The sequence below is a fragment of the Rhinoraja longicauda genome, chromosome 14, assembly GCF_053455715.1.
Source record: "Rhinoraja longicauda isolate Sanriku21f chromosome 14, sRhiLon1.1, whole genome shotgun sequence".
Taxonomy (NCBI): Eukaryota; Metazoa; Chordata; class Chondrichthyes; order Rajiformes; family Arhynchobatidae; genus Rhinoraja; species Rhinoraja longicauda.
In genome coordinates, this window is record NC_135966.1 from 45,704,333 (window position 1) to 45,720,212 (window position 15,880).

Below are 15,880 nucleotides of genomic sequence, written 5' to 3' on the forward strand. Positions count from 1 at the left end.
GCTTCTCAATTGTACCACACCTGACTCATCCTTTGACTTGCTGTACATTGGTTAATTAACTTAAAACATTTATACCAATTCCAATCTCTCTCCAGCATCCCCTCACACTATTTATTTTTTTCAGCACTGTAATTCTCCATCTCAGATTTATCTCCCATACTCCTCATTCCATCATTAGTTCAATAATTCCACAAAGTTCTGTATTTTCCTCCCACAAACTCTCCAATGTGCAAGTTTCCTTTTCGACCAGGGGTCAGACGTTGTTACTCACCGGTAAGTAATAAATTTGGTCTCTTTCAACAGTGTTCTAAAGTCTGCTTTGGCTGTGATGTATTTATCCCGAATATACTCTTCAAATTCCCTCTGCTTTTTCTGAAAGAGACCATAATCAAGTAATAACAAGTCTGTCCATGGGTGACAGAGTGAACCATTTGAAAGTTTGGTAGACATATCAATTACCCGATCACTTGAGGAGAACTTGATGCAGCGAGGATCCTCTTTGATGACCTTTTTTACTTCTTTCCAAGTAGAGGTGAGAGTAATCTATAATGCAAAATTATCAAGTGTTAATAAATTTACAAGAAACTCTCACCAGAAAGCTCACAGAATTGTAATTGATCTGAAATCTTAACTTCACCATCACAACTGCTGCATCACCCATCCTGCTTACTCCAGGGATGCTGCCTGACCCGCTGAGTTACTCCAGCACTTTGTGTCTATCTGCCAAAGCATATGTGGGTTGTATTTCAGATTTGCACCGTCTCAGCATTATGCCGTTTGGTTTCAGAAACCTTTGGCGGTGCTGCACAGAACACTTGGAAATGCAATGTTTTCCTTCAAATTAAGCTTCCTGAAGCCCCATACATCTGCTAAATCCATGGATACCACACTTTGTGCTACCCCACAGAATTGTTCTTTGCTTTAATGCTCTTGGTTCTGCAGTCTGAACATTGACGTTCGTGCGCTCTACTAATAAAACTCTCCAATTGGGTTGCACGCTGCTCTACCAGGAACGTGTTTTGAATCACTGCTGCTGCTGCTCACACAGTGATGACATAGTGATCTTATGACCACATACGCCGATGCAAGTGAACCACAGAAACAACGTGTAGAGGGCTGGAGCAGGCAGTGAAGCTGCTCAGTGCCTAAATACAGCAATCAGGGCCGCTCCCTGTCCAACACATTTAGTGCAGGCTGCTGCAAAGCGTTGGCAATGGCTGGGAGGACTGATTACCCAGATGCAACACTCTCCCATCAAACTGCCACCTCCCTCTCTTTGCTTGGCTGGAGACTTTGTTATTGCTGGTCATTGAACTTGTTACCACAGAAACACACCTGGGCTAGGGAGAGCTGCGTAACAAGGAAGGGGAGAGAGCAGCTCCATCACTTCCAACAGGAAGTGATGAGAGAGACTATAGCATTGTGCAAGCCAACACAGAGATCCCAGCAGTGGGCCCAGACTCACCATGGAGCCCCACATCTCAGCACTGAGCTGCCACACCACTTGCCCCAGACCTGCCCAAGATCAGCCCTCACAGATAGCTCCTGCACATGTGGCTCAATCCACATTGAGCCATGAGGCAATGAGATCACTTTAACTGTGAGGCAATGAGAATACTTCAATCACTATCAGCAGAGATCCGGGCCCTCCACCTGGTTCCCAGTGTAGTAGCACGGTCAGTAAAACATCTCTAGAATCACTCCTTTTTGTGTCACTTTCTCCAGTGCTCTCCTTCCTGGGAATGCTTCTTAAGCACTAAACGATGTACTAGAGTAAAGGCTACCCGTATCAATTTTAAGCCATGACACCAAAATAGTTTTTCCATTTTTGTTACACATTGCTGACATTTTGGCTCTGCATTGAGGTCAATAACAAGCTTGTTTCCATTCTGCAATGTATTGTGTCAGAATTCACAGCAGGTAGCTTTGTCATGACATCTGTGCCCGGGATGAGGTGTTTCACACTAGGGCATCAGAGATGTCCTCATTCTTCAGGAAACGGGGCTTCCCCACTTCCATTATAGATGAGGCTCTCACTAGGGTCTCTTCTACATCCCGCAGCTCCGCTCTTGCTCCCCCTCCCCCACTCGTAACAAGGAAAGAATCCCCCTCGTTCTCACCTTCCACCCCACCAGCCAGCGTATCCAACAAATCCAACATTTCCGTCACCTACAACGGGACCCCACTACTGGCCAGAAATGTCACCTTCTTAACATCGGCGAAACCAAACGCAGGCTCGGCAATCGTTTCGCTCAACACCTTTGCTCAGTCCACCTTAACCAACCTGATCTCCCGGTGGCTGAGCACTTCAACTCCCCCCTCCCATTCCGACCTTTCTGTCATGGGCCTCCTCCATTGCCATAGTGAGGCCCACCGTAAATTGGAGGAACAGCACCTCATATTTCACTTGGGCAGCTTGCAGCCCAGCGGTATGAACATTGACTTCTCCAACTTTAGATAGTTCCTCTGTCCCTCTCTTCCCCTCCCCCTTCCCAGTTCTCCCTCTATCTTCCTGTCTCCACCAATATCTTTCCTTCTCTCCTGAGATGCTGCCTGACCTGCTGAGTTACTCCAGCATTTTGTGAAATAAATACCTTCGATTTGTACCAGCATCTGCAGTTATTTTCTTACAGGGCTATTACTATGATCACAGTTGTTGAAGTCAGGAATCTCAGTTCCAATAAACTAAGACCACAGAAATGACACGTGGGGCTATATCTGGGGCCCATGTCGCCTCAGTTGCTGTTTATTGAAGAATAATGTGGTTAAGTGAATAGTTCCTTCAGAGCTTGTTCAGATGGAATGAGATGAATAGCTATGGCATAAAATGTGGTGAAAAATAAAATTTATATATGCATGTCAAATGGTGGTTTAATCTCAACCCAGGACATCACTGCTGCAGTTCTAGAATAAAGTGTTATTGGTCTGTCTCTGGCTGTTCATTAATAATCTTCAGCTGACTATCAGAGGTGGGGACATTCTTTGATGATTGCTCAACTTCAGCTCCATTCACGACCTAGTCATAGAGTCATACAATGTGTAATCAGCCCCCTCGGTCCAATTTGCCCTTGCTGACCAACATGCCCCATCTACACTAGTCCCACCTGCCTGCGTTTGGCCCATATCCCTCTAATTCTATCCTATCCACGTACCCGTCTAAATGTTTCTCAAACGTTGTGACAGTATCTACCTTAACTACCTTGCACAGCAGCTATACAAGAGTGTGGGAGTGCTCAGGTCATGTGTGCAGCAGGAGTGTGTGGGAGTGCTCACATGATGTGTGGGAGTGCTCAGGGAGGGGCAGCTCCTCTGGTCAGGAACATGTCACATGCTATCGTTGTCTATGACGGCCACCAGGAAAGGAATGTACAGCAGCAGCCAATTAAGGTTTCTTTGAAAGCATCGTCACCTTGGCCAATACCTGGAATGGTTCATGACAATAACTCGCAACTGTCTTTTCAATGGCAATTTGGAATTCTTAATAAATGTGAGCCTTGCCTGGAATGCCAACAACTCATGAGAAAAACAAGCTAAAATCTTGTTTAAAGTAGGAGATAACAGTAGGCAGGCAAGCTTACTTTGTAACCTGCTCCTTTTCTCCCCAATAACATGGATTGTGAAATTGTCCCAAAATATGTATTGTAACTTCTTCATATCACAACAGTCATTGCAACTGTGAAGAAAGGTTGTGTGTATAGTAACTAGGTTTTGTGATAAAGCTCCAAATAAATTTATATTAGATGTGTAAAAGTATCCTTTAATAAACTTAAGCTTTTTGCATGTTTTTAAAGTATGCCCTCATGCATTTCCCCACAAATAACATTTTGAACTACAAAGTCTAGGCGTGTTTCTTCTTTCAGAAACAAGGAACTGCAGATTCTGTTTTACCAAACAGACACAAAATGCAAGAGTAACTCAGCAGGTCAGGCAGCATCTCTGGAGAACATGGATAGGTAACCTTCAGGGTTGGGACCCTTCTTCAGACTGATCTCGCCTGAAGAAGGGGCGTAACCCAAAGGATCACCTGTCCATGTTCTCCAGAGATGCTGCCTGACCCGCTGGGCTACTCCAGCACTCTGTGAAACATCACCTATCCATGTTCTCCACAGATGCTGCCTGACCTGCTGGGCTACTCCATACTTTGTGGCATGTTTGTTTTGCCAAGCTCATGGAGTTAGACAGCAAAGAAACAGGCCCTTTGGCCCACCATATCTACAGCCCCTATCAATTGTCCATCTGTAATCCCAGACAGCTCTGTATCCTACCAGACCTTGGTGATTCAAGTACTTGACCGGATGCTTTTTAAATGTTGGGAGTACCTGTCCTGACCAGTGAATGGGAATGGGGATTTCAACCAACTTCTGTGAGACAAAAAGTCCTAAAATACACTCTAAACTCTTATTCCTCACTTTATGCCTGTGCCCTCTGGCATTAGATATAATCTACCATTGGGAGAACTTCTTGCGATCTATCCTATATTTGCCTCTCAATTTTGTACTCCTATCGTGTTCCTCTCAGTTTCTTGTCGATAAGTAACTGCACACCAGTTGTACTCACCGCTGAAGTCTCATCCAGAAGTTGCCTAAAATGCTCTCTCTTCTTTTTTGTAAGAGCCTCAATATGTTCACTGAATATTTTCTCCTTTTCTTCTCTTTCCAGTAATGAAGCAGATTCCCAGCGGTGGTCCTTCCTTAGGGACCTCCTGGTATCCGACCATGTAACATCTGAAGAACGGACCTGTAGAACATGAAAAGATAAGAATTTTTAAAAAGCAGGAAAGGTGTTATGAGATAAATAACTGAGTTGTACTCTTTAAAAATTGGGATAAAACCTGGTGCATGAGGAAAAACAAAATCAAGACGATACAAAGAGGTGACTGGTGGAAGTATTTACATGGAATCACAATGCTAATGGAATCTATTTTTAGAAGCATTCTTCATCAAATAAAGATCAGAAATTCAGCAGAAAGGAAAATAAATCTAAACGTTTCACTAAAGATTATAGACTTATTGCCCATGAGCAATTTTAAGTCAGACTATATAAATCAGCTGTAGACACAAATACTGGAGTAATAACGGGACAGGCAGCATCTCTGGAGAGATGGAATGGGTGACGTTTCGGGTCGAGACCCTTCTTCAGTTTGAAGAAAGGTCTCAAACCGAAACGTCACCTATTCTTTTTCTCCAGAGATGCTGCCTGTCCTGCTGAGTTACTCCAACATTTTGTGTCTATCTTCGATTTACACCAGCATCTTCAGTTCCTTCCTACACACTATATCAATCAGCTAATGGACAAATGGTTTCCAGAGTGATGGAATTGAAGCTTGCCTGGTATCTGGCTCCCACAAACTTTCAAATAGATTTTGTCGCATTTAACGCATCATTACCAAATATGAAAATGTTAAAAAGAAAATTCAATTTACCATAAGGTGAGAGAGGAAATAATTAAATTCAAAACAATACAAGCCTCAACACAGAGTTCATTACATTTTAACTATGGATTAATCACTGATAGAAATTTAAGATACTACATTAGCACCATGTGAGACTGCTCAATATCGACTCCATTTAACACCAAGGAAAAGTACTAAATTATGCCAAGTAATAATCATCATCCAATAAATTAATTTAGGAGTACTGAGAAAATAAGTTCAACACAAAAAATGAGCTTGTGCTTTATGTTCTGAACACACAGGGTTTTTACCATATCAGACAACAGAGCCTTGAAATTCTGAATGGCTTCCTCTCGCTTATGTTGTTCACGTTCTCTGTCAATTTCCTTGGTCTGTTCCGAGCGAGCTTTGAGAACCTCTCTCTCTCGCTCTCGCAAACTTGTTTCTATTCTTGCCTGACGCTCCAGTTCCTTTTCCTTATCGGAATCTATGTGCTGCAAGGCAATAACAAGACAGTGGAGTTCCAGAGGGGTTACATAGTATTTCCGTTTTTGTAAAAGGCACTGACAGGTAGAGCTGCACATTTAATAAAGAAATGTTATTGAATGGCAAGATTTATTGCGTAGGACACATTTAAGCTGGAAAAGAGTAACTACGGCATGACAATGCTGTCAGCAGTTAAAATTGGAGGCAAATCAACACAGGTTAAAATATGGTCACCAAAGGGGATTACATGCTCAAATCTTTCTGACTGATGTTTGCACCATTGCTCATTTGCTCAGCTATCACCAGCAGTGAGAGGCCTGTTAGCTCTCCCCAGCAGTTACATTTCTGTTGTTGTATTGCCATCAGAGGCAAGAGGCCATGGAGGATAGAGTTATTAATGAGCTAGTTTTATGGCAATACAATTGCTTCAGTCACTTCCCCACATTTCAATTTATCAAACTTTAAAAAAATTACTCTCTCAAATTGCTTTGTTGGCCTTTAAATTCTCTTCCTCTCCATTATTAGTCCAAAAACACACTTCTTCACTCCCTTATCACCTTTTCTTTTGACTCCCTGCTGTTTTGACAGGTACAGGATGAGCAAACCGAGAGGCATGCTGTGAAGCTCATGCCATGTGACAAAACTATGGCATCAGCACCTGCTCATCAGAGAAGGCACTTGTATGGTACACCTGTAACTCTGAAAGCTCGAAGGAACTGCAGATGCAGTTCACCAGAGATGGGCACAAAATGCTGGAGTAACTCAGCGGGACAGGCAGCATCTCTGGAGAGAAGGAATGGGTGGCGTTATATATACTTATAATACAGGGAGGCACGGTGGTGCAGCGGTAGAGCTGCTGCCTTACAGTGCCAGAGACCTGGGTTCAATCCTGACTACGGGTGCTGTCCATACAGAGTTTGTACGTTCTCCCTGTGACCTGCGTAGGTTTTCTCCGAGAACTTCGGTTTCCTCCCACACTCCAAAGACGAACAGGTTTGTAGGTTCATTGGCTTGGTACAAATGTAACATTGTCCCAAGTGTGTGTAGGGTAGTGTTAATGTGCGGGGATCGCTGGTCAGTGCGGACCCGGTGGGTCGCAGGGCCAGTTTCCACGCCGTATCTCTAAACTAAACAAGCAAAGAATAAATGCAATGATAATTTTAAAATGTTTTGTCTACTTGGTTAGTTGCAGCAAGTGAATTTCAGGTCAGTGCAGGTACAGGACCACTTTAAAAAAACAAGTTAGTGAACCGGTTTGGGCAAGTTGATTTCAGGTCGAAGCAGGAGCTGCAGCTTTGAGCAGCAATCCCGTCGATTGGCAAGAACATCCAAATTGGCTAATAAAAAACAAGGCGAGGAGTAGTGGAGCAGCTGTGTTGGGTCAGAGGTTGTGTGGAGGGGAAGTGCTGCGTTGACGTCAAGTGTGAGTCTTCAGCCCAAGATCTGTGGCGAGATGGCTCTGGCAAGGAGGCTTACAGAGGTGGATAGTAGGATATGGTACAGGTTCCTCTTGTGTAAGAGTCTCGTTTAAAAAAAGTTCCCCCTGTCTTGGTTCAGTTGATACGTTGATACAGGTAAGTTAATACAATGCTCCTCCTGCAGGATGTGGGAAGTCAGGGAAACTGCTGGTGTCCCTGATGACTACATCTGTAGGAATTGTGTCCAGGTGCAGCTCCTTAAAGACTGTGTTAGGGAACTGGAGCTGCAGCTGGATGACCTTGGGACCGTTTGGGAGAATGAGAGCTTCATGGATAGGATGTATAGCGAGGTTGTCACACCCATGGTCCAGGAAAAGAACAGGTGGGTGTCCACAAGGAAGGGAAATAGAGATGGAATGCAAGTGACCCCTGTGGCCATCGAAACAGGCACACCCTTTTGGGTGCTGTCGAGGGGGATGACATAACAAAGTTGATAGGGCATGTTGGTTGGCGTAGGCAAGTTGGGCATGTTGGTTGGCATAGGCAAGTTGGGGCGAATGGCCTGTTTCCAGGCCCCCTTGATTCTATACTTTACTTTTAGAAACAGTTTTTACACATCTTGCCACTTTTATGTCTTTGTGATATTCCGACCTCCACCAGGTGATCGTTCTTCAGAGTTTTATGGTTTTAACTGCAAAGCCCAACCGCGTCCATAGTCACACGCCTATACTTTGGACAAGAATTGCTGCAAAGCCAGGATACCTTGCTGTCATTAATTGTAGCCAATTTCAGCACCTTCATCTGACTGCAGCTTAGACTGCTAGTCCCAAAGTAGCTGCTCTCTCTAAATGAACTACTCACCAAGTCTCTCAGAAGCAATGCTTGGACACTTCAATAAACAAAGGCTTACCTTGGCCAGTTTATCCATGTACTGTTTAAAGAAATCCTCCCGTAGTCCAGAACTATCCACAGCTTTGTACCGTGAGTCGCTCTCAAATTTCTCCTTTACTTTACTCCAGCGTAATTGACTGTCCAGATGATGCTCAGACAGCATGTCAAAAAAGTTGCCTTTTATCTGCTCAGTTTTGATTGGTAGGTTATAAAGTGGATGGGCAGAAATGAAGAATATGTAGTCAGGAAGCAGTTTTGTGATCTTGAAATTTTAGTTAGCACTACCTCACTGACTTACCTCACACTGAAGTGAATATACATTCTATGCTGAAACTAACAAAAGAAGCCCTCAAGCATAAATACTAAGATATATTTTATAGAATGGCATCTATTCATTTTTCTTTATTTGGGGAGGAGAACTGCATGGACATTGGAATTTGACAAAATTACTAAGGTTGATTCAGGTAATGGTCTGAGCAATTTAAATTTTGGTTTTATAATTTTCTATGGAATTGCATTTATACAGGTGCATTAACTTCGGACTTTTTAAAAATATCTCGGATATCTTTGTTTTAATAGTTAAACATCTCAGGTTAAATGGAGTCACCAACACCTTCTGTCTCCTTTCTCTGTTCATTTATTTATTTACTTATTTATCTATTTATTCATTTCCCTATGTTCTCAAAATCTCTGTAAAGCGTCTTTGAGTATATGAAAAGCGCTATATAAATAAAATGTATTATTATTATTATTATTATGTGCAGCTCACTTCAGTTTGAGCAATGCTAGTGCATGCAACACTAGAAGGTAGAGTTGCTGAGATCCATGCTGAGCCAACTGTTCTGCAGCTCAAGGTGGTGCTTCAGGTGGCAGCTAATGGCAACAGCTCACACAAGGTTAATACCAGGCAGACTAGAGCATCAAGAAGCCACCGCTCCAGTGAGCACCAGGCTTTAAAAGGTGGAGCAAAAAGACCCAGACTAAGTTTTAAATTAAATTTAACCTATTGCAAATTAAATCATGAATTCTGTGCTTAATCCAAAACCAGTGTTCTCTCTGGACCTCATTTACATACAATCTACGTCCATAAAAATGGGCCAAGTAATCAATTTTAAAGTTGTGCAATGGCAACTTTATGTACAATATGCCTGATGGTAATCACAAATTAGAAGCAAATATCTAGACTACTCTTTTATACAAATCCATAACAGATGGATTTTACCCTCAAAAGCTATGTCAAATAATTATTGGAAATCAACCGATGCTTTAAATAGTTTGAACACTACAGATAATTTTAAAGGGCTTTCAATGCAAAATTAAATCAACACACAGACTTTAAAGCAGATAATGCAGATTACATGGCTTTGGTTATATAAAGTGAACAAGCAAAGAAAATATTTGTGTCTTAACTTAAGTGTGTAATTTGCATAGTTTTGTGAAGCTTGCTGAGTCTATAGTAGGATTAATGTTTCATAGACAAGGCTAATAAAATTACAAATTAAAATCAATTTCCCATTTTCATTTAGTATTTCTTCCATTAAGAACAAAAAACATGAAAGTATATATACACTTACTGCATACTTTAGATAATATATTACCACCTTAATTTTCTGCCTTCTACCATAAAGGGGCAAACTGATATTTTGGATGCAGTACATTTGTCACTGTTTGTCTTATCCAAATGGCCACGTATTCAACTGGGCCCCATATCTGAGGAAGGAGGTACTGGCGAGAGAATCCAGAGGAGGTTGACAAGAATGATTCCAGGAATGATTGGGTTAGAATTAAAGGGCCCTCTTTTAGAAAGGAGGTGAGGATGAACTTCTTTAGTCAGAGGGTAGTTAATCTGTGGAACTCATTGCCACAGAGGGCTGTGGAGGCCAAGTCAGTGGATATTTTTAAGGCAGAGAGAGACAAGTTCTTGATTAGAATGGGTGTCAAGGGTTGTGGTGAGAAGCAGGAAAATGGGATTAGGAGGCAGAGATCAGCCATGATTGAATGGCAGAGTAGACTCGATGGGCCTAATTCTACTCCTATAACGTGAACTGGAACCCAAAGATCGCACATTCGACCCTGTCCCAATCTAACTTAATATCCACCATTTTAAAGAAAAATAGACTAGTAATGAGTTGTACGAATAGGAACGGATTTCTGCAGCTGTATCTCAATCTAAGGCACGGGCATGACATCAAAGGGAAATATTACAATCTATGAATGAGAAAGTGGAAACAGGACACTTAAATAACAGCACTGGGAAGTCAACATGTGTTCGTGAAAAATAAATCATAACTGACAATTTTGTTAAGAGCTTTACTGAGGTTGTAATAAGGCAATTGATAGATGTGGTGTATTTGGAGTTTCAAGAGACCTTCAATACGACAAACATAAGTAAAGAAAAACTGAGAAGACATGGGACTGGGGAAAATTAATGGGCAGAACATAGTGGCAATAAACTGGTTGTTCGTTTGTAAGACTCAAGGCATGCCACAGGGATCAGTGGCAAGGTCTATATCCAGGTTTGTTGAAGACACTAAGATGGGTGGCAATGAGAGTTTTGAGGAAGATGTAGAGAAGTTTAAAGTTTCTATAGACTGGTTAAGTGAATAAGCAGGCAAGAGATGGATGGAATATAAAGCTGAAAAATGTGGTCATCTGCTGGTAAAAATCGAAAAGCACAGTATTTTTTAAATGGCGAGATATTGATAGGTGTTTTTGTGTTCAGAGGGGTTTAGGTGCCCTGTAATCATTAGAAACTGATGTACATGTATAAGCAAACAAATAAAGCGTCAAGCAGCTTATTGTAAAATGAGCTGAATGTGAGTGTATAGTTATCACATTGGAATTATATCGAACTCCAGAAATTATGTTACATGTATTATGTTACAGGTCGAGCCAAGAAAAGAGATACTGCTGATTGAGGTAAGGCACTGAATTAATTTGTGGGATAGATTTGTGGAATATAGCAGGATCGTCCTTTGAGGCAATAAAGTAGACTGGGTTTCCTCTCAGGTCTTCTTTGACCTGAAACATTAACTCAGTTTCTCTCTGTTGCTCAAACTGCTGAGTTTATAGCATTTTCTGTTTTTATCTCCGAATTAAAGCATCCATAGTAATTTCTTTATTTTCCTTTGGGCCTACATTCTCTGAATTAGATGGTTAAATCATTGGAATATACTGATTTTCAATGAAGAAAGGATGGATACAGGATCAAATTTGCCCATGGTTGGAATGTTTACAGCCTTTGGTCAGAGTCACACGTTAAACAGTCAGCTATTCAGGACTAAGAGGGGAGGAAATCTGGAGGGTACAGAATCTTTGGAATGCTTTGCTAAAAGGGCAGTAGAGGACCAGGACTGAGTTTATCCAAAACAGATCAGCTATTCAATTATTTTTAAATATTTTTTTAAATGGAGAAAAATGGAGCATATTTTTGAAACAAAGCCTTGTTTTGGTAATCCAAGTGGCATGCCCTTATTCTATTGCTATGCAATAAGATATAAAGAGGACTCAGAAAGCTTCACATCTTCCTATACCATTAATATTGTAACTTGTTAAACTTTATTAGGAATACTTCAAATAAAAACACAACTTGAAATATATTTACTTTACACGAGTTAACAATAAAACAAAAAAGTAAAAGAATGAACACGATCTGGGTCTATCCAGATCATTTTTTGATCGTTTGTCTTAATACATTTTTGGGCACAACTTGCACTTCACAAGGAAAATAACTAAAAAAATGTAAAGTACCAGAGCTGCGGAAGGCTAAAGTCACCACACAGAGAAACACCAATTCTTTCCTCACTAGGGATTCCCATAATACTTTGTCAGTGATTGACTGCTGTCAGACTGAACTGAATGATAGGCCGCACAGCACAAAACTGTAAAGACTATTCTCGTTATAAAACAGAATACATAAAATGGTTACAAAGGGCTTTAGAAAACATCAAAATGCAAAAAATCAATGTTACAATTTTTAAGGCAAATTTTGAAAATAAACATGCAATTTTCAAATAAAAATATTTACATGTAAAAATTACAATTCAGTAATCAAATTTAAATTAGCCAAGTTTATTTACTATGTTCAAAACCAGTTAACAAATTACCCTCTGAACAGCATAACCATTATAAGCAACTTCAGTCAAGGCTTTAAAGCAAATGTAATGAAATGTTAATGTTCGTTTTTTAGTTTCTTATGCAATTTATGGAGAAAATTTACATAAACAGCAGTTACATTAAAATACACCTATTTGCAAATGTCATAAATGATTAGGCTTCAGAGGCGGAAAAAAATCTCATTCGCACAACACACAGGGACTTCCGGGAAGGTACAATGTGTTGCTATCGTGATGTTATTGATGCCACCTCCCTGCCAAGCTGCCTCACAGTGGAAGCTACATCCCCAGGGGTCTCGACACCACAGCCACATGACATTCAAATCTCATTATTTTTTAACACATGACCTTTATTTTTGATGCATGCTCATTTACACACTAGATATTTTTTCTCAAACATGAAAGTGCACTCTGAAATATGCAAGCACTCATTAAAAGTGAAGGTTTCAGTTTCTTTGGTTTCTGCTGGGAGGGGTCTGGCATCCCTGACAATCACACTCTCACCACTCACACCACTGGAACTACAACCACCTTACCTTCTCTGTACGACTCTTTGAGTCTTCTTTCTCGCGCTTCCTCATGCTGGCAATAAACTCGATAAACATGCTTTCCCGATCCTTCATCTTTTCAATGGCCTTGAATCGGGAATCTTTGCCAAATTTGGAAGCAAAGTCACTGAATGTGGATCTAGGAACAAAAATTTCCAAGAATTCAAACTACCATGAGCTTAGCATAAGCATATTACAGTATCAAGTAAAAGGTTATATTTACAAATGAGAAAATAATTGCAACCTCATGTTAACTATTTGAAACTTTTGATAGACACAAAAAGCTGAAGTAATTCAGCGGGTCAGACAGCATCTCTGGAGAAAAGGAATAGGTGACGTTTCAGGTCAAGACCTTTCTTCAGATTGCTGAAGTCCTGTAATCTGTGTTCCATTTCCTAGTTTATCACGATGTGAGCATTCCCACTAGGAAAGCATTCAGACTGCTGAAGAAGGGTCTCGACCTGAAATATGACCAATTTCTTTTCTCCAGAGATGCTGTCTGACCTGCTCAGTTACTCTAGCTTTTTGTGTCTATCTTTGGTTTAAACCAGCATCTGCTGTTCCTTCCTACAACATATTTGAAACTTTTGTTTAAATTGCTTTGAATATCTATTTCCATAACAAACACTTTTGCAAGTCAAACATTCTGGGACAGCGTTCAGGCATGTCGTTTTCCTTTTAAACTGTTTAAGCTTATATTCAAAATTTCAGTTCATATTTCATAAAGCTCTTGCATGTATCTTTTTGATAAAACTATCATAGAGGTGAAGGAAATTGTGATAATCCCACAATAAAGTTTATTTATTACACTTGCATAATATTCTCAGTTGGATTTACATATACAAGACATTTTGCAATCAAATATCAAGGGACAAGAACTTTGGCCAGAGTACGAAGACCAAGTGCAGAAGCAAAGATGCTTCCCTAGTGGGAATGTTCACATCGTGATAAACTAGGAAATTGAATTAAGACCGTGATCTACATTACTCAGCACAACAATCGTGTTTGTGCTTTCAGTCTGTGAGTAATTTCATGGCTAGGAGCTGTTTTCACCCCTTTAATCAAACTTGAAATGTCTCCAAATTTGAGGAAGGACATTATTGCTATTGAGGGAGTGCAGCGTAGGTTCATCAGGTTAATTACCGGGATGGCGGGACTGACATCTGATGAAAGAATGGGTCGACTGGGCTTGTATTCACTGGAATTTAGAAGGATGAGAGGGGATCTTATAAGAAACATATAAAATTCTTAAAGGATTAGACAGGCTAGATACAGGAAAAATGTTTCAGGTGTTGGGAGAGTCCAGAACCAAGGGTCACAGTTTAAGAATAAGGGGTAGGCCATTTAGGACTGAGATGAGGAAAAACATTTTCACCCAGAGAGTTGTGAATCTGTGAAATTCTCAGCCATAGAAGGCAGTGGATGCCAATTCACTGGATGTTTTCAAAAGAGTGTTAGATTTAGCTCTTAGGGATATGGGGGAAAAAGCAGGAACGGGGTACTGATTTTAAATGATCAGCCATGATCATATTGAATGGCGGTGCTGGCTCGAAGGGCCGAATGGCCTACGCCTGCACCTATTTTTCTATGTTTCTATTTGTTATTGCATAGTTTTGCGATTCGGCCTTTGAAGTAGTTAAAAAAAGTAATTGAACCTATTGTGCCACCAGTTTCCCTCTCAACAACGATTGGATTGCTGGTTACTAACATGTACATGAAAGGTTAAGTGCAGGACACCTGCACAGCATTTAATAAATAATGCTGCAGGCCTCCATTTACTCAATTTTTTTCTGAATTAGGTGGAAAGGGTTTTCCTTTGGTCGAAACAACCGTTCAGTCTTTTTCCTCCAGGGTCAGGCAGTTTAAAAATTGGAAAGCACAGGATTAGGACACGAGGGGAAGAAATTAAAGGAGAGGCTAAGGAGCACGTTTTTCCAAAGGATGGTAGGTATATGGAACAAGCTGCAAGAAGAAGTGATAGAGGCGAATACAATTACAACATTTAAAAGACATTCAGACAGATTCATGAATAGGAAAGGTTTAATGAAAGGTTTATTGGCTGAATGCAGGCAAATGGGACGAGCTGAGGAAGGCAACTTGCTTGGTATGGACATTTTGGGGCCAAAGGGACTGTTTCCATGCTGTGTAACCCTCGGTCTCCATGACCAAGGCTGACCGTTTCACAATGCACCACGGAGTTACAACAGCTCTTGGTAAATCACATCTTATAGAAAAACCCACAGCTTCTTACCATAACTACACATATCATACAACTTAAATATAGTTCACAAGGTAACATCGTTCTGATGCTTTGATCTTTTAAAATCAAGCCAGTTACAAAATTCTAATAACTTTCTATCGTAATGTTGAAAAGGTTATTCACAGTTAATAATTCAATTTTTTTTTGGAATTTTACATGGTCCTGCAATATGATGCAAGCTCAAGTCTCCAAGAAAAATTGTTGCTATTTACCAAAAGGTTCAGTGATCAACCAAAGTCAGATACGTGCACATGAAAGCACATTTCAGTGCATTTTATGGTGCCACTCAACAACTGAACAGGCAAGGGGGAAATGGCAAGTTCAGAAGAATATTTTGCTCAATGTACACTTTCTCCTCTGAAAATATTATGTAGGGTGTCGAGTAGTTCTGATAAGCATTTGTACCATTTGCACCTAGAGCTGCACTGCTGGCTTCAATGACAGATTGTTGGCATTTTATGAAAAACAATTTATTCAGTAGCAGGCAAAACTCCACACGGGGGCTGATACAAAGCCCTCTGACCTTAGAAAAATTCTTTCCCCTGTGAATAGGCAGCTATTTTGAGCTGTCAGAGGAAGGGATTACCAGACAGTAGATAAGATTGAAGGATGTACTCAAAACCTCCAAGAAGAGTCAAGTGTGTTTAATTGTCATATGCTCCAGGAATGTAATGACATTTTTAGTTTCTGCAGCTTCACAGACACAATAACACAACACAACAAATAAATACAATAAATGATCAGTAACACTCGGCAGCCAGAACATAATA

The 15,880-nt window shown here is 40.7% G+C and overlaps 1 protein-coding gene across 4 annotated transcripts in view; it reads right to left on the reverse strand.

Annotated features, from left to right (window-relative positions):
* LOC144600246 (transcription elongation regulator 1-like) overlaps positions 1 to 15,880 on the reverse strand; it is an 80,686-nt gene that overhangs the window by 1,660 nt on the left and 63,146 nt on the right. For all 4 annotated transcript variants that reach the window (XM_078411804.1, XM_078411805.1, XM_078411803.1 and 1 more), the window contains 6 exons: positions 12,839 to 12,989; positions 8,207 to 8,371; positions 5,704 to 5,886; positions 4,558 to 4,737; positions 460 to 543; positions 272 to 372 (listed from right to left, as the gene is read on the reverse strand). In XM_078411804.1, coding sequence (XP_078267930.1) covers positions 272 to 372; positions 460 to 543; positions 4,558 to 4,737; positions 5,704 to 5,886; positions 8,207 to 8,371; positions 12,839 to 12,989 — 864 coding nt within the window. The remainder of the gene's footprint in view (positions 1 to 271; positions 373 to 459; positions 544 to 4,557; positions 4,738 to 5,703; positions 5,887 to 8,206; positions 8,372 to 12,838; positions 12,990 to 15,880) is intronic.